The following is a 21,684-nucleotide window of genomic DNA, read 5'->3' on the forward strand; positions in this document are numbered from 1 at the left end:
AACTGACTGGCAGCTCATTCTCGTTAGCAGAACACTGAAAGCTAACTTGCGAGTAAGACATGTGACTGATTCACTTGAAGAACTATTATAGTCCGTACATATTCTTGGATTCCAAGCATGCTGAAAGCCAGCCAGTTGGTGAGTTCAGGTGGTTTTCTCTTTTACCTCATTGCTGAAAGCTCAGTTTTCTGTTGCCCGAATATAAACCAGTGAGGAAAGGAGCAAGAACTGTGGAGGTTTGTTTAATAAAATAAGGTTGTCATTTCTGAGACCGTCGTAGTGCATCCAGTAGCCATCGATCTGGAAAGCTGCAGAGTAATGATGCTCCTCCTTGTTAAACAAAGTGGCTCCTTCCAGGGAATATCTGTAAAGAGGGAAATACAGTCACGGATTTGGTATTTATGGTAACAAGAATAGTTTCAGCATTCGGCAGTGTATGTGAACCACAGTTCAGTATGTGTAACAGCAGACAGTAACGTGGGGATTCGCACATGCGTGGTGTTCTTACAGTAATGCTTGAGGTCTGCACAAGGAAGGCAGCAAGTCATTGCTTAATTACTGTTACAGGGTATAAGCATGTTTTCTACACATTTTGTAAAGCTCTTCATCTACAGTTTTCAAACAATTTGTTATCAAGCCCCATGCAGGAACTGAAAAGAGGTGCCCTTAGATTAAGAGAGAAAGGCGTGAACCATGGCTGTAGGGTGCAGTGCTCTCATGTCTGTGTTCCTGGATCGGGATACATATGCAACTGCTGCCAGGGTGTGCTGTGGCCGTATGGTCCCTCCAGGTTTTATAGAACCTTAAACAAGCTATAGGAGGAGTGTGTGTCGTTTTTGCACATGTGCACACGGAAAACATCTTACCTGTGATCAGACAAGTCTAGGTAATACGGAACATATGCAAGCTCTTCAGACTTCCACAGCTGCATGTTTAAAATCACAAATGGTGGGGGACCGTGACAAAATACCCTCTGGGAGAACTCCCGTTGTCCATCACACCTATTTTACAAACAAACAGGCAAATTTAACAGCAGTAACAGGAAAAGGCATCTCTGCAGGACAAGTGACCATTTCATATCTATAATTTAAAGCCTCAAGGGAATTAACAAAGAAATATCACCTACAAAGACAAGGAGATACTGAATCACACCACTCTCAAATAAGTTTGTGCCATACTACAGGTTTCAAGCCACCTGGACAGAAACCTTTGAGCTACATTCTGAGAAATAATGTTGTGCTACAATGTCAAGACTTTGATCACCACTTCTAGAAAGAGCATCTACCTCCAGGCCTGAATGAACAGCACAAGCGGACTTTTCCAACTACTACCAGGAAGGTGGACTATTATTACAAATCATATGTATACGTTGCATACAGCTGATTGTTTTATACTTTTAGACAGACAGAGACAGTATATTGATCCAGAAGCAGTATGCTAAATATTATAGGTTACTTGCATTATTTACTCATTTTTTATTATTGGTTTCACTGACAGTTTTAAAATATTTACTGCCAAACAGTCACAGTGGTTAGTGATGCTGTCTTACAGTTGAAATGTCACAGCTGAAAATCCTGTGCTCAACCAGTGCCTCTGGGGAGTCTGCATGTTATCCTCATGCTGGTGTAAGTTCTACTCCAGGTTTACCTCCCACATCCCGGCAGACAGGTCAATGTTAAGTTTGCCCTGTGCAAGTGTGGGTTTGTACAGGAGTAGTCTCTGCAATTAGCTGGTGCTCTTTTCAGGATTTGATCCTGCCTAGTTCTCTAAACTCCAACAATGGCTATTATTGTATTTCTTGCTTGAATGCCTTGGTGATCTGTTAGTTGTTGGCCCTGAATGGATCTTTGAAAAATGTATATTAGATTTCCTCATAAGAAAAATTAGACTGTTAACACTCTGCATGTAGTTAAGACTTTTCCACTGTGACAATATCCCCTGTACTAGAAAGCGCCCACTCAATGGATACAGATGTATGATTTGTTGAAAAAAGCAGACATTGGGAATTTGTCTTCTTTCACAATCCACCATGTTAGAGGACTGCTGCTGACAGCAAAGCAGGATCCACTGCTACTGCTGCTGTACAAGCCCCCTTTGTTGTAATCTACCCGTTTTTCAATCAGTACCAGTGATCAGTAACTACAATTCTTTGCACCCAGTATTGTTTGAGTACCTCGTGAGAACTGCTCTACTATAATAGTAAGTTTGAGCTTTTGCAGTCCCAGCAGAGTCTGATTTGAAAACAAGCCTGTGGATTCAGTGGTGCATCTATGAAACAATGTTGTCATTCAGCATACTTGTCACTAAATTAAGTGTATGAAACAACCTGCTTTCCCAGTTTCACATACAGTGATGCCAATGTTGTGTGCCAATAACTTTCAAATTCACACCATTATTGATACTGAATAACGGTTCTGCCAAAGTGCTGTCAGTTTGTCATGTTATACCTTAGTTCCAGTTTTTCAATCAGATTTTTAACTTGCTTTTCACAAGACATTTGCCTTTGTGTTTCATATCACTCATGTGGTAATGTGATACAATGCAAGGCCACATTTTGTATTGGCAGTTCTTTGTATTACAAAGTTCAATCCAATGAAATGTTGTCTCATGCCTGTAAGTTCCAGATTCTGAGTCAGGTCAATGCGCTGTACTGAATTGTCATCACATTAAAAAATGTGCATTGCCAGGCAGAATAGTAACAAACAATAACTTTTTCATCTTAACTATGAACCTTTTCTCTCTCACCAGCTGTTTGTCTCACTTCTAGTCTCTGCTTTGCTGGTTTTCTCTACGACACCCCAGATTCTACTTATGAGTACATCTGAATTAACAGCTCCAAGGAAATGGCAGAGTTCATCAAATAATTTCCAAATCAATCAATGTGGTAGCAGGAATTATTCTATTATGCAAATAATACACTTGTTCTTACCCAATTTCTTCACATAGCACTATTTTGGGGCAGAAGAATTCATCTACTGCAGACTGAATTAAGTCACCATTAGGTATTTCATGTGGCGGGCTAAAAAGAGGGAGAGAAAACAAACAAGAGTTAAGTTCCAGTTGTGACCTCTGGTAAATACTGCACTAGTCTGTGTATGGTGTGACAAATGCTGCATGTAAGGTGGGCTCTGAAACCTTTCACTATGTTACTAAACATATCTTCCCAATTATAAAGTTATTTAGAACAGATGACCAAGCCCAAAGAATTGAAATTATTACGGTGTTTCAAGTCCACATATATTTTACTGTAATTTATTAAGACTCTGAGTCAATTTTAAGATCCCACCAAATTCCAGTGGAGTTAAAGATACAAGTAACAGAAAATCTTTTTAGGAACAAAACCAACTATACTTGTGTGTTGTGTTTTTTTTTTTTTATTTTTTTATTTATTGTACACTCACCTAAAGGATTATTAGGACCACCATACTAATACGGTGTTTGACCCCCTTTCACCTTCAGAACTGCCTTAATTCTACGTGGCATTGATTCAACAAGGTGCTGTAAGCATTCTTTAAAAATGTTGGCCCATATTGATAGGATAGCATCTTGCAGTTGATGGAGATTTGTGGGATGCACATCCAGGGCACGAAGCTCCCGTTCCACCACATCCCAAAGATGCTCTATTGGGTTGAGATCTGGTGACTGTGGGGGCCATTTTAGTACAGTGAACTCATTGTCATGCTCAAGAAACCAATTTGAAATGATTCGAGCTTTGTGACATGGTGCATTATCCTGCTGGAAGTAGCCATCAGAGGATGGGTACATGGTGGTCATGAAGGGATGGAAATGGTCAGAAACAATGCTCAGGTAGCCCGTGGCATTTAAACAATGCCCAATTGGCACTAAGGGGCCTAAAGTGTGCCAAGAAAACATCCCCCACACCATTACACCACCACCACCAGCCTGCACAGTGGTAACAAGGCATGATGGATCCATGTTCTCATTCTGTTTACGCCAAATTCTGACTCTACCATTTGAATGTCTCAACAGAAATCGAGACTCATCAGACCAGGCAACATTTTTCCAGTCTTCAACTGTCCAATTTTGGAGAGCTCGTGCAAATTGTAGCCTCTTTTTCCTATTTGTAATGGAGATGAGTGGTACCCGGTGGGGTCTTCTGCTGTTGTAGCCCATCCGCCTCAAGGTTGTGCGTGTTGTGGCTTCACAAATGCTTTGCTGCATACCTCGGTTGTAACGAGTGGTTATTTCAGTCAAAGTTGCTCTTCTATCAGCTTGAATCAGTCGGCCCATTCTCCTCTGACCTCTAGCATCAACAAGGCATTTTCGCCCACAGGACTGCCGCATACTGGATGTTTTTCCCTTTTCACACCATTCTTTGTAAACCCTAGAAATGGTTGTGCGTGAAAATCCCAGTAACTGAGCAGATTGTGAAATACTCAGACTGGCCCGTCTGGCACCAACAACCATGCCACACTCAAAATTGCTTAAATCACCTTTCTTTCCCATTCTGACATTCAGTTTGGAGTTCAGGAGATTGTCTTGACCAGGACCACACCCCTAAATGCATTGAAGCAACTGCCATGTGATTGGTTGATTAGATAATTGCATTAATGAGAAATTGAACAGGTGTTCCTAATAATCCTTTAGGTGAGTGTATAGGTGTTATAACAATCAGAGTCTTCTAATATAAAACAGAATGACACTGCAAGATGCAAATATACCAACAGCACTTTCATATGTATAAAGCCAAGGAGCACGTGACATCACAGATAAAGTTGAAACCTCCACAGTATATCAGACTGTTAACTATAATGTTTAAAGTTCAAAATATTAATAGGGAGTACAAATAATATCCACAAAGGCTTTCTACATTCCAGAAACAAAGCAAGTCGACAAAAACTCAGTCTGAAAGAAAATAAGTAGAAAAAAAACAAACAAATATAAGAAAAGTATTACTCACTTAATCTTTATCATTCTCTGCATGTACTCCTGGAAGCGTGCTGGGCACTTCCAGTTTGAACACAAGCTCTCCTGAATGGTGGACATAAGGTTTTCCAGGTTCTTTGTAAAGTTCTCATGTTCATTTCCAAACAGGTCAATCTCCAAGGCTGCCTTATGAATCTGAGACTTGTACTGCTGCTTCTCCATTTTATCCCATATCCAAAGCAACTTCACTGTGGTATAATCATAGGAATCCATCAAGTAAAGAAAATGTTCAACAAAATCCTTGCCCAAGTATATGGCTACCTCCCTTGGAAAGGTCTCCTTCTCTCTCAGAATCACATATAAAAGCATTAAGAAACCATCAATAGTGCAGGTGTTCTTGAGGTTGATCTTCACATAGAGGGGAGTGCAAGAAATAGCCTTTCGGCCTGCCTTGATTGTATAAACACCACCCCATGGGAGCACAGGCCTCCAGAATGACCGGTCCTGGTCCACATTGTTTTTGATGGATGCTCTGATTTCTTCAAATAATGTTTTTGTTCTGTTAAACAGCAAATAAATGTTACTTGTATGTAAACAAAGATTGACTTGTTACATAGCTTGCTTTATACAATTTAACCCAAATCATAATTCAAATGTATAAATCAGGGAATCAGTATGCAACATACTCATTTTCACAACACTGTATTTAGCCCAAACAAACATGGGAGTGATACCTAAGTTATCCAAAGAATAATGAACCAAACTTTCTCCCTAATTAACCGTTCCATAATGTGATAATGAGCAAACCAAATTATAAACAGGGTCAGGCAACAAATTTTACATATGCAGTAAGAAGAATGTCAAGATAGATTTGTATAGTAAGTGTTGCAATTTGGATATAGAGAAACCTCTTAATTTTTCATTTAGTGATCTGTTTTGCCTATTTATGTGACAGTTGTCTTCAACTTTAAATTTTCAGTTCACTTACTTTATACCTAGAAATTACATGAACAGCTTTTCCTGGTTTGTATTTGGCTATTTTGCACTTAATGATTCATGAAGCTGAACGATTACATTTCACTGCAGCCTGCCTCTCATTTGATTGTGAGGAATATACTGTACCACCACCTAGCGTGATTATCTGTTTCTGGGTTTTTCCTCTAGACCAGCGTTTCTGAACCCACAGGCCGCAGTGGCGGCCCTTGGATAAAAGTCCCGCTCCTAAGCCACTTTGACATCCAATTTACTGCTGCATCAATGCAGGTGGATCACGGCTGATCCTGGGCGACCTCCAAAACCCCCACTCTGATGACTGTGCCCAATTCACCAAGGAGGAAAAGCATTAACTATCTTGCTTGATTCATCTAAGGTGGGGAAACATTGCTCAACATGGTTAGCTTGCACTACAGTCAGTCTACAAACTACAGGTAAGACTTATAATATGCATCAATTTTAGTTTGAATGGTGCCATATACAAAAACAACTGTGACAATGTTGTGATGGTGCCTAATCTGTGTTTTGAGACCAGAAAAGCCATGACCCGTGCATATTGATAACCTATGAATGGATATTACAGGCACTCACAAAACAATGCAGCCAATAACTTTGCTGAACTACAGTGAAGATCTACTCATCTGAATAGTATGTGAACTGCTCAATATGTCACTCAAAGAAGTGGCTTCAAATGAAAACCCTATTGTATTGTGAATACTTGTCAAATTGTTAATGAATGTTATGCCAGCTTTATCCTCTTCACTTGTGGTCATCAGCTTTGGTAAACTGTCCTGCTACACTTGTTCCAACCTGTCATTGGACAGAAGTTACCCGATTATGTCAACAGCCTTTGCAAGTCATTTTGGATAAAAGCATCCACTAAGCACATTAGTGTAAATGTTAGTGCACAAATGGTCAGTGGTCACCACTGCTTCCAAACAGTTGCTGAGGTCTGTGTTCAACACCAAGCTCTGCCACTGTCTTGAAAGAGTTGGCAAGTTTCCCATCTTCCTGCATATGTTTACACGAATTTCCAAAAATATGCACAGTAAGTTAACTGGTGATTCTACGTTGCACCACTGTGTGAACTCTTAGCTAGACTGGCTTTCCATTCAAAGTTGATTCTAGCATTGAGCACAGCACTGTAAGCTCCATCTCCTTGTATGTGACAAAGCAGTCAATAAAGACAGAAGAATGGATATTACGTTTCAAGCATGTTTTAGGATATGGTGGGTTGGATAATGACTGACTGTCTGACTGGCCTTGCAACAGTGAACATATAATTTGTGGTTTCTATTACGATTTATTATAGTGAGGCTCTACATTACTCCTTTGATCAGTCAAGTGGAAGCTCCAATGACTACATTTTTGGAAAGACATTTTAAAAAATCCTTTAAACACACATTTTGGCTTTTCTGAAATTTCAATCCTGCAACAAAGAAATGTAAATTTACAATAGGCAAATGCCAAAATTGCAGCACTGCTTCGGTACGTAAGTGAGTAGTAACAAAGCACTCTAGCCGGGGGTCTCCATTTACAATACATCATGAAGCAGTTTGAACTGATCCAAATCTATGCTTAAAGCAAGCACAAAGTCCCACAAATATCTCTCCTTGGAAATTAACTACATTCAAAAGTCAAAACAGAAAGTTTCAAATTAAGTTTCAGATCACAGTAAAAAAAACATGGGAAGGGAAGTTGTTACAAGTGGTAAGCTTGAAAACATGCGAATGCAGTATAAAGTTAACACAACACAAGTGCTTCCATTTGTATTGTAAAAACTGGTGGGAAACCCACAATTCATTGCCACATGTAAAAATAGAGATAAATGAGATGAACGGAGTAATGGATTTTTTCTCTAATAGGTGTAACGGATTGACCAATTTGCCTATGGTTATTTTTTCAGCTGTAATATCTGGCAAAATAAAAAGAGAGTTGTGAATACCATTACAGTAAATTCTAGAATTGAACAACAGTACTCAATACATTCTGAAACATAAAAAGGTTATACTGTATTATCATAATGTAACCCAAATATCACACAATTTTGTACTGTGGTGCCCCTGACAATTTCAACCTCCAATACAAAATAACTTGACGCATTTTTTGTACCTCCTACTAAGATACATTTCATTAATAGCTCATTTCCTAGAATTTTACCCACCAGTGCTCACTTGTTGACAGGGTTTTAAGAAATGCAAAGTAAAGGAAAAAACAAAATGAAGGTGATATACATTATATGGACAAAAGTATTGGGAGGCCTGACCATTACAACAACTGCAACATTAATGATGTAGCATTCCAATACATAGACTTTGATATGGAGTTGGTCCTCTTCTGCAGCTATAACAGCTTCCACTATTCCACTGGCACTGATGTTGGACCAGAAGGTCTGGCTCACAATCTTCATTCCAGTTCATCCCAAATGTGTTTGATGGGGTTAAGGTCAGGGCTCTGGGTCAGTCAAGTTTTTCCACATCAAACTCATCCAACCATGTCTATATTGGATCTTGCTTTGTTCACTGGGGCACAGTCATGCTAAAATAGAAAAGGGCCTTCCTCAAACTGTTTCCACAAAGTTGGAACCATAGTGTTCCCCAAAATGGCTTTTTATAAAGAAGCATTAAGAACGCCTTCACTGGAATTAAGTGGCCTAGACCCAAACCCTGAAAAACAGCCCCACAGCATTATCCCTGCTCCCTAAAATTCACAGCTGACACAATGCATTCAGCCAGGTAATGTTCTCCTGGCATATCCCAAAACCCAGACTTGCCCATCTGACTGCCAAACTGGGAAGCGTGATTTGCCACTCCAGAGAACACGTTTCCACCACTCTTGGCATTGAACTTGGTGATGTGAGACTTGCATGCTGCTGCTCGGCCATGGAAACCCATTCAATGACGCTCTGGCCGCACAGTTTTTGTGCTTACGTTAATGCCAGTGAAAATGTGGAACTCTTCAGCTATGGAATCAGCAGAGCATTGGCAACTTTTACACAACATGCACCTTAGCAGTCATTGACCCTGCGACTTTATGCGGTATTCCTGGCTGAATTGTGGTTGTTCCTATCCTTTCCAATTATACCACTTACAGTTGACTGTGGAACATCCTGCAGGGATGAAATTTCACAAACTATCCATCCATCCATCCATCCATTATCCAGCCCGCTATATCCTAACTACAGGGTCACGGGGGTCTGCTGGAGCAAGGCAGGAAACAAACCCCGGGCAGGGTGCCAGCCCACCGCAGGACACACACACACACACCAAGCACACACTAGGGACAATTTAAGATCGCCAATCCACCTAACCTGCATGTCTTTGGACTGTGGGAGGAAACCGGAGCACCCGGAGGAAACCCATGCAGACAACGGGAGAACATGCAAACTCCACACAGGGAGGACCCAGGAAGCGAACCCGCATCTCCTAATTGTGAGGCAGCAGCGCTACCCACTGCGCCACCATACTGTCCATTTCACAAACTATCTTATTGTAAAGGTGGCATCCTATCACAGTACCCATTTTCTTTCACAAATGTTTGTAAATGAAGACAGCATGGCTAGATGCTTGATTTTATACACCTGTGGCAAAGGTCTGATTGAAACACCTGAACTGAATAATTAAGAGCTGTATCCCAATATTTTTGTCCATATAGTGTATATTAAGAAAGTAAATCATAAACATCAAATTTAAAGGGCATTATCTGAATCAGAAAGCATTAGCAGATATTAATACACTGGGAAAGCAATAACACAAAACTGTAGCTATGTGTATATTTTTTAAAGAAGGAAATCATGGATGCTCCAGCATTTTTCAGGGCATGAAGGGGTGTTATTCAGTGGAGCTATTGCGCTGCCATTTACTACAGATCCAATGTTACGATACCAGGCTGGTTTGGATTACAATAAAGAACTGTCAAACCAGATCAAGAGCGTTTACACCACACACCAATCTTGAATGTTACCCGAGTATTACAGCTATGATAAATATTAAAAACCTGCATTTTAACATTTTTTGTGTTCGTATTATTTTGTCAGCCATATAATGTACTAAGATAGACAGACACTCTCAATACAGTATTAAATTCAGATACTAAGAAGGTGAGATGCAGCATTTGGCAAATTGTTTTCTTAAAACCACCGAGTTATTTAAGTATCGTGTATATAAAAGCTTAAAGGCGTGAGCATTCTGTATAATCCAGTTCTACTTGGCAATTCCAACCAACTACACTGGCTATTCCCACGGCCTATGAAAGGTCAAAATCCTTCTAGAATCAAAATGTACAGATGGACTCAAAAGGAAAAACTACATGTTGTGACTGAAATACAGAGATGGCAGCTAATGTTCCCATGTACATTTAAATGTAGAAAATAATGCTGTTCACATTTTTGTTTTTATTTTAGTGTTTATTTTGTAAACATGCCTGTGTGTGTATCATTAGCATCATACTTTTAAATGAATACATTTGTAGCAGATGACTGTTAAATACCTGAGCAAAATTAGCTATTAAACATACAAACATGCCTAGAGATCAAATGCTCTTCATCCCTTTGTAAAAGTTCATATGTCCCTGTTATTTGGAGAGAAGCATACAAAACTACATTAAAAAGATTAGAAATTGCATCCTGACAACAAACACACTCTTTCTCTAAATACGTAAAACTATTTGAAAAATTAATAAAGGAGTATTCTGAAAAAATGTGTGACCTTGCATATCCATAGGCTGCCCCAGACGTGGAAAAAAATACATAACTATTGGGAAGAAAAATTTATATCACTATACACGTATACTATCAGAGAAAAAGGGGCAATATTTAATCTAGGATACATATGCAAGAAGTAAGTATAAACATAAATGACACAAGGATGCAAGAAAATGAAGGATGGAGACCAGGACTAGACTAGTGTGGTTTCAAGACCAGGGCAAATGACATGCATGAGTTCAGCTTCCATAGGAATATGGTAAAGTAAACACTGGTGTCAAGAGTAACAACACTGCAGGGCGCGTATCTTTTAAGAAATAGTGCTCAAGTATCAGATGGAACAAGCCAACTTGTTAGAATGGGAAAGTACCTGTGCCAAACTAAGGCACCTTCGCAATCCGATACAGTATTTAACTCAGAAATGAAGAGTACGGGGGCGTGGCCGTCGAGCACGGGCTAGCTTAAAATACACTGTTTTATTTTTAGATTTTGATCAGCTTAGGTCGATCGAGCCGTCACTGAAGCGTTTGCTTATTAAAAAACAACTATGCTAACAAAACAAAATAAAACAAATAAAAAGGAAAAACAGGGGGAAGGAAGTGTATAGACGGCATACAGCACGAGCAATAACGTAACGAAATGCAGACATGCGTTCACTTAACACATATCTATTTCAACGGTCTGATTATATAACTAAACACTGGTAAGGAGCTGGCCCCTGCTCTCCCCGAATTGTGCCAATGTTGTGGTGGCAGCGAGGCCAGCTCGTTGCAACCGACTCTCACCTTTCACTCTGCACCCAGCTGTCCCCTTCTACGTTGCGGATAAGATTCTTCAGAGCCTGTGCATATTTCATTGAAAAGAATTTGCTGTCCATTTTCTGCGCGTCTTCATAGTCATTGACCCAATAACACCTCCGTGCCTTCTGTCTCGTTCACTCGCTCGCCCTCTCACGCTGACGTTGTTTGTTATTGTACAGGCCACAGCCCCAGCGCGCGCCACGCACGTCCGGCACGTAGCGCGTGTGGGCGGGGCTCATCACGCAGCGGTCTAGGGCCCGTATGGGCCGAACGCATGCCATGTTTATTACGCAAAGCGTGGTTGGAGTGAACCTCAGCTGCTTGTGTCTGGCGCGGTGTAAATGTCAGCACAGATTCTTTACAAGAGGGCTTAATTACAGGCTTTTTTAGTAGTGCGGCATGTGTTTTGCACGAAGACCATTGCTGAAACCTTTCAGAATTTGGATTTCAAGCTTGACTCCCAGAATGCACGTATCCTCTTCGACTTTGAATGTTGCTTCAAGAGAAACAAGTGTAAAGTGACTGATTTTTCCCCTGTGTCTTTTAATAATGTAGATGACATTGTTAAATGCAAGCTGAACAGTCGAAAACTACAGAAAAAACTAAGTTGTAAATGATTGGTCGATGTTTATTCATTTCAATTACTCAGTAACCACAGTATCTGGGTAAGTAAATGTGCATCTGTTTTGTGGGTAAATAGACATTTGTTATTAATTCAATCGTTATTGTGTACTTACACAGTAAATACAGAGTACAAATACAAAATCACACCATTTAAACAAGTAACTACATACACAGACCAATTCTGAAACCTTTCAAGAGTCTGATCCTTCATAGTTTACTTCATGATCGGAACAGAAGATATTCAAACTGAAAGCCTGAAGCAGAAAGATTTGAAAGCCTAAAGCAGAGAGACAGTACTGAACTGGGAGTAGGAGAGCCATTCAGCATGCCAGTGTGGCATTACAGAGGTTGTTCGATAGCCGGAATGAGCAGTGTTTTCCCAGGACAGTAAAGGGCATGTATGTGTCAGATATTAGAGACAGGGAGTGCAAGAGAAGCTATTGTAAGCTGGGAAGAGGTTGCAAGACCTCCTGGCTCACAATTGGCAATAATTAGACATTAACTGGGGTGCCTGTTGAATCGTAAGGTTAGGATTAACTAGTAGTACCCTTTTACCTATTCAATAGGGGAAAACATATGAAAGCTGCAGAAATTAAAAGAGAGGAACTGTATTATTCCTTTCAGTAAAAGTAAAAGGATGGCCTTAGGTACTTTGAACTCTAACAACAATGCAAGGATTGGGGTCCTGGTACATGGTCTGAAGTAACCACTGGAGTGTAAAGAACTTCAAAGTCACTTCCTGGCAGAGGAAAAGTTGATTTTACAGTCAGGAGAAGACTGAAAGCAAACACCTAAAAGGTCATGATCAAGAACAAAGATGGGAGAATTGGGGGATTGGGGAATTAGTGGGGAATTGGATATGGCAAGCCTCCAGACAAGTAAAGGCTGGAGACCTGTATAGCAAGGTCCAGAGAGGAAACACCTGCTCTCGTTTAGTTATTTGCTTTAAACATTTTATTGATTTTCTTTTTTGCTTCCATTTTATTATCTGTTAATGCAAAGTTTTTTTTTGTATACTTTGGTCTTCTTGCTGTTAATTTTTGGTGCAAAAGTTTGCCACAAGCATCTCCACCTATCACAATTAACATAGCCAACAAGCTATTTCCTCCCATTCCCATAGATCTGTTGGTTACTGGAAGCTCTCAACTGGCCCAGTATAAATGAGGGTGAGAGGGTGTGTGTTCACTGGGATGGATGGGCATATCATCCAGGGTTGTTCCCTGTCTTGTGGCAGATAGGCATCTGTTTGCCATGATCCAGTACTTGAATAAGCCTGTTTGGAAAACAGATGTGCTAAACAGATCTCAATTAGATAGACAGATAGATAGATATTTCATTTTTCTATTTTTGTAAGGTTTGTATTTATTTTATTTAAAGAAAATAACATTACATACAGTTAGGTGGAACTTATACAATAAAACAAATGACTTCATAGTCAAACTTGGAAAAAAAAAATATTCTTAATATTTTGACAAATAAAAGCACCAGAGTGTGTAGACGTGTAAATTTATAAAAATATTTTACACAAAGACATCAAATAAGAGAACTGATTGTAACTTATCAGGTAAAACTGTAAGACCTTGTTTGCTTAATGCATGGCTTCATAGCTAACTTTGGTAACAGGGGTGGACATTCTTTACCAGAGAAAGGGGGTATTTGAAAACTGATTTATTTTGCATGATATTTTTTTTCAAGGTTTGGTCACATACAATTATTCAACATAAGAATTAAGGAGCTAAAAGTGAAAAGATGTACCTTATAGGGTGATTTGACTTGAAACAAATGAAAAAAAAAAAAATGGAAGTGAAACTAGATTATACATGATTCAGAACTTTCACAAATAATTACACAGGCTCCAGAAACGTTTTGTAATGTTAGGAAAATTAGAAAACATAAGAAATTCATAACACAGAGAAGAGTGACTAGGGTGATTCTAGCACTAAGCTGCAAAGAAAAATTGAATTATTTAATATTTTCTATTTAAACAAACAGATTAAGAGCAGACATGCTTGAAGTGTTTAAAATTATGAAAAGAAATTAGTACAGTGGATCAAGACTTTAAAATGAATTCAGCAAGAACACTGGGACACAGTTGGAAACATATTAAGGATAGGTTAGAAATGATTTCCTCACACAGAAAATCATAGACACATGGAGTACATTATCAAGTAGTGTGGTAGAGAGTAAGACTTTAGGGATTTTCCAGGTTTGATTCAGTGTTATTTTGGAACAATTGGGCACATATGATAGGTAAGCTTTGTTAGGCTGTTCAAAATAGTTCTACTCAGTAGCGGATAGTATACAAAAAGGCACAGGTCTGTACTAATGTGGAGCAGCACACTTTACTTATAAGCAGTCATTCAGAATTTCCTGTACTGTTTCATTGCATTTCTGTGTTTTCAGAAGTTACCTGGGGACATAAAAAAGTTTAAAAGTATAAAATGAGAAGCAGCCATTCGGTCCATACAGTTCGGTTGGCAAAGAGTTATGAATGTAGATGGTACCTTGTTTTCCACTGTATGTACATACATACATGCATTCGTAAAACAATTTAATCAATTCAGGGTGCAGGGCAGGGAACAACCCCATGTATGGCACCAGTCTGTAACAAGGCACACCGATCCAAAAGTGATGGCTCCAGGTTAACCTGACCTGCATGTCTGTGGGGGCTTGACAGCAAAAGTAGTGTAGACAAAGGGAGAACATGCAGACTCCACACAAACAACCAGGGGCAGGATTCAAACCCAGGACGCTGGATTTATGAGACAGTACCATAGTGCTGTAATTTATCCTACCATCTGAGCCATTATTCATTTGATCCCATTCTGGATCACAAAGCTGCAAGCTTCTTACTTCATCTGTGCTTATTTCTAAACAAGCACATAGAAAACAAGTGATTATCCTTTTGAGCTAAATTAACATTTCTTCAAACTGGGAATCTGCTTGTTCTTCCTTTGACTTTGGGAGTTGCTCCTTACTGTTTTCCTTGCAAGTGGCTCACACCAAGCCCTGTCAATTAATTTTAGGTAGCACACTGTGGCCTTTACCATCTCATCCTGGCTGTTGTTTAAAAATTGATCTGTTTAAGCCAGAGCCTCATTCCTGGCTCAGATATGTTTTATTTACATTTTTTTGTTTTTTAAATATTATTATGCATATTTTGTTGTAATGTGCTTTTTGTTTTGTTATTTGTCTGTTGTGTTTATGTAATATTGGGATATGTATTAATTGTTTTATATTTTTTGTTGTGTTAATAATTAGAATAATTTATTTAGTTGTCTGCCATGACTCCTTTATGTAGAGCCTGATCATACAGCTGGAGTATAAAGTTAAACTCTAGTAACACTGGGGCTTTGACATTGCTTTGTGTTCTGTCTAAGCTGTCTAAATACATTTTTTCTTTAAAGGATTGGGTGAAAACCATAAATTAGAGTTGTACAAGGATCGAAAAACAGGAATCAAGCTATCTTGTGTCAGGCCAAGGGGTGAAACAAGAATCAAAGTCAAACATTCAGAAATCAAATCTTTAGCCAGAAAAAGCACCAAAGAAACATGAGCTAGGAAGTAATATGGTTTATCTAGTCTGGGACGCAACTTAATATATGCATAGATCTTTATATGTGTCAATAATGTCTCTGGTAGCACAACCCCAGAGAATTCTGGGACACATTGCCATGGCAATCATCAATGCCTTTGAGTCGCCAAATACATGTCAGAACTGTATTCCCTAGGTATCAAAATGCCTTAAGAGATGTATAAAGTGTACCTAAGTTTCAAAGAGCTGTTAGAAAACTTAAATAAAGAAACAAATCATGGCAATTTGTGTTGACTTATGCGTCTGGCTTTGTGATTCTTTTTTGATATTTGACTGTCCTTTACTTTTGACTGTTACTCATGCTTAAATGTACTGTTTTTTGGATTGTGATTTTGCTGAATTTGTTTGCTTTGAGGTTTTCTCTTTTTGGTAAAGCCTTTTTTTTGTGTATGTGTGTGTCCTGCCTTGCCTTTTTGTCGTCTTCTTCTTCTTTCGGCTGCTCCTATTAGGGGTCCCCACAGTGGATTATCTTTTTCCATATCTTTCTGTCCTCTGCACCTTGTTTTGTTACACATTTTACATACATTTCTTCTCTCACCGAATCCATAAACCTCCTCTTAGGCCTTCCTCTTTTCCTCTTATGTGGCAGCTCCATCTTTAACATCCTGCTCCCAATATACCCAGCATCTCTCCTCTGCAGCCTGTTTGTGCTCGTCTAAAATTTTTCCTAATGAATGTTTAATTATTAAAAGAACTTTGTTTACTTTTCTTGGATCAGAGGTTTTTCTTGACTATTTTCCCCCGCCTCTCCCTTGGGCCAGTCTCACACACATACTCAGTCTTGGTCAGTTTGGAGTCTCTCAGATGTGGGTGTAAACCAGGGTGCTGGTGGAAGGCCATTTAGATATAAGGAGAACCGGGAAACTATTCATAGGGTAGTGACTGGGTGTTGAGTTTTAGGTGGGCAATGCTGATGCTGGGTTGTTAGTTTGTGTTGATGTGCAATTTATGAAGCATAAACAGTGTGCCTGATCTTTGTCACTTGACAAGACAATGTATTATAAGGCCTTTCTTTAGTAACCTGGCAGATTTTTATATTAACATTTAGGCGTGTAGGCAACACTTCCTGACCCATGACAACTAAATCCACCCTTATTAAGTACGTCCATTTCCTTAACTGGTGAAGCAGATCTAGTGTATCAAAGAATTTCTTTCTCATTCTCCTTGCTTACTACATTGTGTAGAACTGAACACGACTACACAGATGTTAAATGGCATAGGCCAGGCTGTTCTCATGTGTCCTTCTTGCCTTGCTGTTTTCTTGATACTGGCACTCCTAATTGTGGAGGTAGTCACTGTTATGTCCCATGCCTTGCAACGTCTAGCACAGCTAAGACTCTGGTCATCTGGAGCCATAACCAAGCGGATCAGAAACTAGAGTCATTGACATCTTAAAAGTGACAAATTTATTTGCAGTGAGAAAAAAGCAAAAGCAAAATCATTTTATTTTAAAATAAGGACAACACAAAGTCCAAGCTAAAAAATTGCAAATGACATGTTCTTCTTCAAAATCAAAAATCAAGAAAGATGAAAAAGGGTTTTACTGTTTACAATCCATTCAACCCCTCTCTGTTTTCGTCTAGGATTCTCCTGAACTCTTGCTTGACTAGCACCTAACACTTCAGCTTTACATGGCTTAAGGATCACTGCGAGCAAACCACCCTGGCTGGGGTTCAAGTTCTTGTTTTATGTCTTTTTTATTCATTTTTCAGGCTTTGATTTATGTTAAAGTTGCTTTTGTTATTTCTATCCTATACCTGTGTTATGTTTCTTGTGTTTTGTGGGTAGATTCTCAAGAGGTGGGGCCACCTGCCCATCACCACAAAGGACTGCCCTCAGCCCCATAAAGGTGGGAGTATCCACAGTCCCTTGTGGTTCATTTGAATGTGCTTGGTAGTGGTAAGTTCTTTGTTTTGTGATTTTCTTGTGCTTTGTTATTTAGCTGGATTTTTGACTTTTGTGCTCTGTATTTCAGCTATTTGCGTTTCATATTGGGACTTTGTTTGCCTTGGATTGCCTTTGCTGGCAACTCCTTTTTGCCTTTGTGCTCCTCGAAGCTGATTTCTGTGCTACAGAGCATTTTGATTAATAAATATTTCATTTTATAAAGATTCTGTATGGCCCTCTGTGTTACTAAACAGGTTTTTTGACATCTTTACCTTTTCTATTGGGCATTTTGAAACCTTTCGAGACTTATGTGCTTGGTAAATCTCAGCCTCATAACAACTCCCTTTCCTTTACCAGCCACATGCCATGCTCTCCCTCTTGGTACTGTTGTCTTCAAAAAATACTTCTCTTTCACACGTATGAAATTCTGCACCCCGATGGACATGCTCTCTTTTCCTCTCCCTCTCCCCCCAACTCACAGTTATTATTACATTTCCCGGGACCTTAAAACACCCTTCCAGCTCACACTCTAATGATCTGCCTCTTTCTTGGAATGTTCCCTTACATGGGTGCATGTCTCAGTACTCCACGGCATGTACCACCACAGTTGCGAACTACCAAGTTACAGGAGCTTCAAACACAGTTTTTCCTCTTCTGCCTAAAAGGTAATTGCAACATACTTTAACTATTTATAAACAAAAAGGAACCCAAGCTTTAAATAGTGTCACTAAACAAGACAAACACAGATAAAGGTTGGTGGCAGCCACCCATATAATTTGGTATCCTGGCTGCAAAAGTCGTTTTCAAAGCAACTAGCACTGAAGTGCATACAATGGAGTCCAAAACCAGACTGTGGGAGAAGGGAAAAGGGTAAGCTTTTAAAGGGGAAGACAGGAAGTGAGGTCATAAGGATCGGGCACGTGTTCATTATTCATTGGATCAGGCCCGGATGTGACATCGGGGGGCCGGAGCTGGTAAGGTCTGTTTCCATTGGTTCGGTCCCAGAAGTGATGTCAAGAGAGCCAGGTGGAGCCTCCCGGGTTTGGTCTACAGGGAAGTGAGAAAGAGAGTTAGTGCACTCTGCCACATCCTGGCATGCCTCAGAACTGCCTTCACTCGAGCCCATTAGCTGCCTCCCATGTGCGCGTGCGTGACAATAGTTACGTTATTCTTCTGTGACACGACTTTCCACGGTCACATGCCACTGATAGGATAGCTTGGATCTGAGTTGCGTTAGGCAATGTACAAACTGCCTACAGGGACTAGGAAATAGGAATTAGAGAAGAGAAGAAGACTCCAGAGAAAGGAACAAGCAAAGGGGGCCAATATTCTCTTAGTTACTGCAGAGGTCAGGACCTCAGTTTATAGACCCCACTTAAAAGCATCATGATGACATCATGCTCTTCAAGGAATGTTTTATCCTTTTATCCCATAGACACAATCGCTGGTTGTAATCTAATTCTAATCTGAGGTCCAAGTCAGGAACAGGTGCCGTTCTTGCTTTGTTCAGTTCCGAGTAGAGGTTGGGAGCATGCACAGTGTGGACGCTAGGGGTCACTGTTGCCCCTTAAATACAACAGACAGACACACAGGACACTAGTTAAAAGCACTAAGATTTTTAATTGACTTCCTTCTTATAGTGCTCCCCAAGCACCACAGCCGTAATAAGCAATTAAATGAACACAATACAATTCTCTTTCTTCTCCACACCTCCCAGCAAACTTTGTCTACCTCCACCTGACTCTAGCTCCCTTGCTGGGTCTTCAGCAGTCCTTTATATAGTTCCTGATCTGGAAGTGCTTCTGCTCTTCCATCCACGTGACTTCCCAGCACTTCCGGGTCAGACGGAGAATTAAAGTTCTTTCATCAGCCCAGAAGTACTTTGGGACTTCTGTCTGCGTGATCCATTAGTACTTCCAGGCTAGGTGAGAATTTTTTCTCCCACCATCTTCCCCCAGCGTCCCCTGGCAGCACTCACGGTACCTTACAGGGCTGTGTTGCCAAACTCTTTTTCCTATAGTGCCCTGAGGGAATTTGGGGCACTGCTGCAGTCCAGGGGAGTTTCCATGTAGCATTGTGGGGGAGGCAGTGTCCTTGAAAAGCTGCCTTCCCCCATCCTTCCATCTCAGGAGCGTCCCAGCCAGGATGAGCTGCTAGCTTTCTCTTACAACTGATCCACTACACGACGAACAACCTGGATTGGGACCAGAGTGCAGCGGGTGACACCTCAGCACCACACTGGAACAGTGTGAGTTTTTTCAGTAGCCGGAGCACCAATCCTGCCACCAAACCCCAAGTTTTCCCTGTAAGTTGGAGGACCTGCTTGCAGGGCTGGATTCAGGTTAACGTCATACCCAAGATGAAACAATTGCAGGTTAAGGGCCTTGCTCAAGAGCTCAATGAAGTAGAGTCACTTCTGGCATTTACAGGATTCAAATCTGGCAAACTTCTGACTGCTGGCGCAGATCCCTACCCTCAGAGCCACCACATACACCCTAGTTCTGAGGTATCATGAGATTTAGCTGAAAGAGGATGCTGCAGCTAGCACAGCTGTACGTGGAGAGAGTATTGAGGGAGCTCCACAACAGCTGCACATGGAACACAAAAAAAAAATCAGGAGTCTGTGACAGCTGCTACTGGATAAATTTCCAATGAGCTTTCTGATCCAGTATACCATCTGAGATTCCACTCTGAATATTGCATGGCCACTGATACCGGCATGCAATCCAGCTCATTCCTAAAGTCTAGCTTTAAACAAGTGAGAAAAGGTGATGTCGGCTGATGCAGCAAGCTAGGAACTTGACACGTCTTTCAGCAGTGAGATATTGTTTAGTTTGAAACTGGATCACCCATTAGTAGGAAGAAGGAACTGTTAGTGTGAAACTAATAAAAAGTTGTGTGCCAGTCTTTTTGTTTTCAGTTAAGTATTCCATTTCTTACCCATAATAGTTCACAAATATTCACAAATAATGGGCAGGATTTATTCGTTTGTATACAACAGATGACAGCATATGACATTCAAAATTAAGAATTAACCATACAAAGAGAGGATTAGAAACATCTTTGATCAATTTGGCACAAATTCTACTGCATAGTGAAGGCTTTGTATACAGTGACACTTATTAAGGTGTCCAAGTTGATTCCTGAAGAGATTCACAAAACTTATCCACTGAATTGCCTTTGGTAAACATGGCTTGTATCTCCAGAACTAGTGATGCTCTTTCGAGTGGAGCAGATCACTTACCTGATTTCTGGGGAGTCATTGTCTTTAGTCAGAAACTGAGATGTCTGGACAGGACAATGAGAGAAAATGAAGACGATTAAAACAAATGGGTGGTTCATACAGTTAATGGCAAGTCCAGCCTTGACTCCACCCCTGGCCCCTCCTTTCATTTACTGTTTACTCTTGGCTCCACCCATCTGATAACTACCAATTTTGTAGAAGTTACGTGATGAGAGGGCCAAAGGAAACATAAAATGGGTAATTGGTTTTTGCAGTGATCCTATAAAATTTGAAACAGACTTGGTAATTAGCTCAGTGGCAGATTGGAAGCACTTTTTCAGTAAAGTTTGGAAAGAGGGAAAAGATAGATACATATCAGTTCAAAGAACCTTTTCACCAAAACATTGTTCACACTTCTGAGTCAGAAGTCTGTCTTCTGTATCGACAGTGTAATAGCATCATGCATCACATTGCCATTGGCCAACTATCAATGATATGGTGGCACACATGAAAACATTGTTTGAATGATGAAATCGCTTAAGAAAGCCTTAACTGAAATGGCTCCAGAGTGATATTAGGAAAAAAAATCAAGAATGGCAAAAATATTAACAGTAATAATCCAAAGAATTAAATGAAACAATTCAGAATCTTCTCAAACAATATTCCAACGAACAACAACATAAAGCACGGCAGTCAGAATGCACACACTTTTAAACACGATGAATCTGGACATTTTCTGCATGGTGACATTTTGAATATTTATTTACGGTAGCATTTTGCTTCTTGTTATTAATTCAGGTGATCTTAGCCTGGAATTTGGGAATATTGGTCTTGCTTTTGTATTTTTACATCCTTGTGTCCTGTTGTTGAGAGGTTTACTTATCTTGGCAGTGACATTCATGTCTCTGGTGACTCTTCCTGTGAAGTTAGTAGACGGATTAGGAGAGCATGGGTGGTCATGAGGTCGCTGGAA

At 40.0% G+C, this 21,684-nt stretch overlaps 1 protein-coding gene and 1 long non-coding RNA gene across 2 annotated transcripts; one reads left to right on the forward strand and one right to left on the reverse strand.

Annotated features, from left to right (window-relative positions):
- Window positions 1-6: 6 nt before the first annotated feature.
- Window positions 7-11,544, reverse strand: cunh14orf28 (chromosome unknown C14orf28 homolog). The gene is made up of 5 exons (XM_039743314.1): window positions 11,368-11,544; window positions 4,922-5,446; window positions 2,930-3,019; window positions 867-1,001; window positions 7-364 (listed from the first exon to the last, which is right to left on the reverse strand). The coding sequence occupies exons 1-5, from the start codon at window positions 11,457-11,459 to the stop codon at window positions 181-183; spliced, it is 1,026 nt and encodes a 341-aa protein (XP_039599248.1). The 5' UTR covers window positions 11,460-11,544; the 3' UTR covers window positions 7-180.
- A 134-nt stretch (window positions 11,545-11,678) lies between these two features.
- Window positions 11,679-17,712, forward strand: LOC120522256. Its single transcript, XR_005632329.1, has 2 exons — window positions 11,679-12,047; window positions 17,390-17,712. It is a non-coding gene; the product is annotated as an uncharacterized LOC120522256 (long non-coding RNA).
- The last annotated feature ends 3,972 nt before the right edge of the window (window positions 17,713-21,684 follow it).

This window comes from Polypterus senegalus, unplaced genomic scaffold (assembly GCF_016835505.1).
Source record: "Polypterus senegalus isolate Bchr_013 unplaced genomic scaffold, ASM1683550v1 scaffold_1575, whole genome shotgun sequence".
Taxonomy (NCBI): Eukaryota; Metazoa; Chordata; class Cladistia; order Polypteriformes; family Polypteridae; genus Polypterus; species Polypterus senegalus.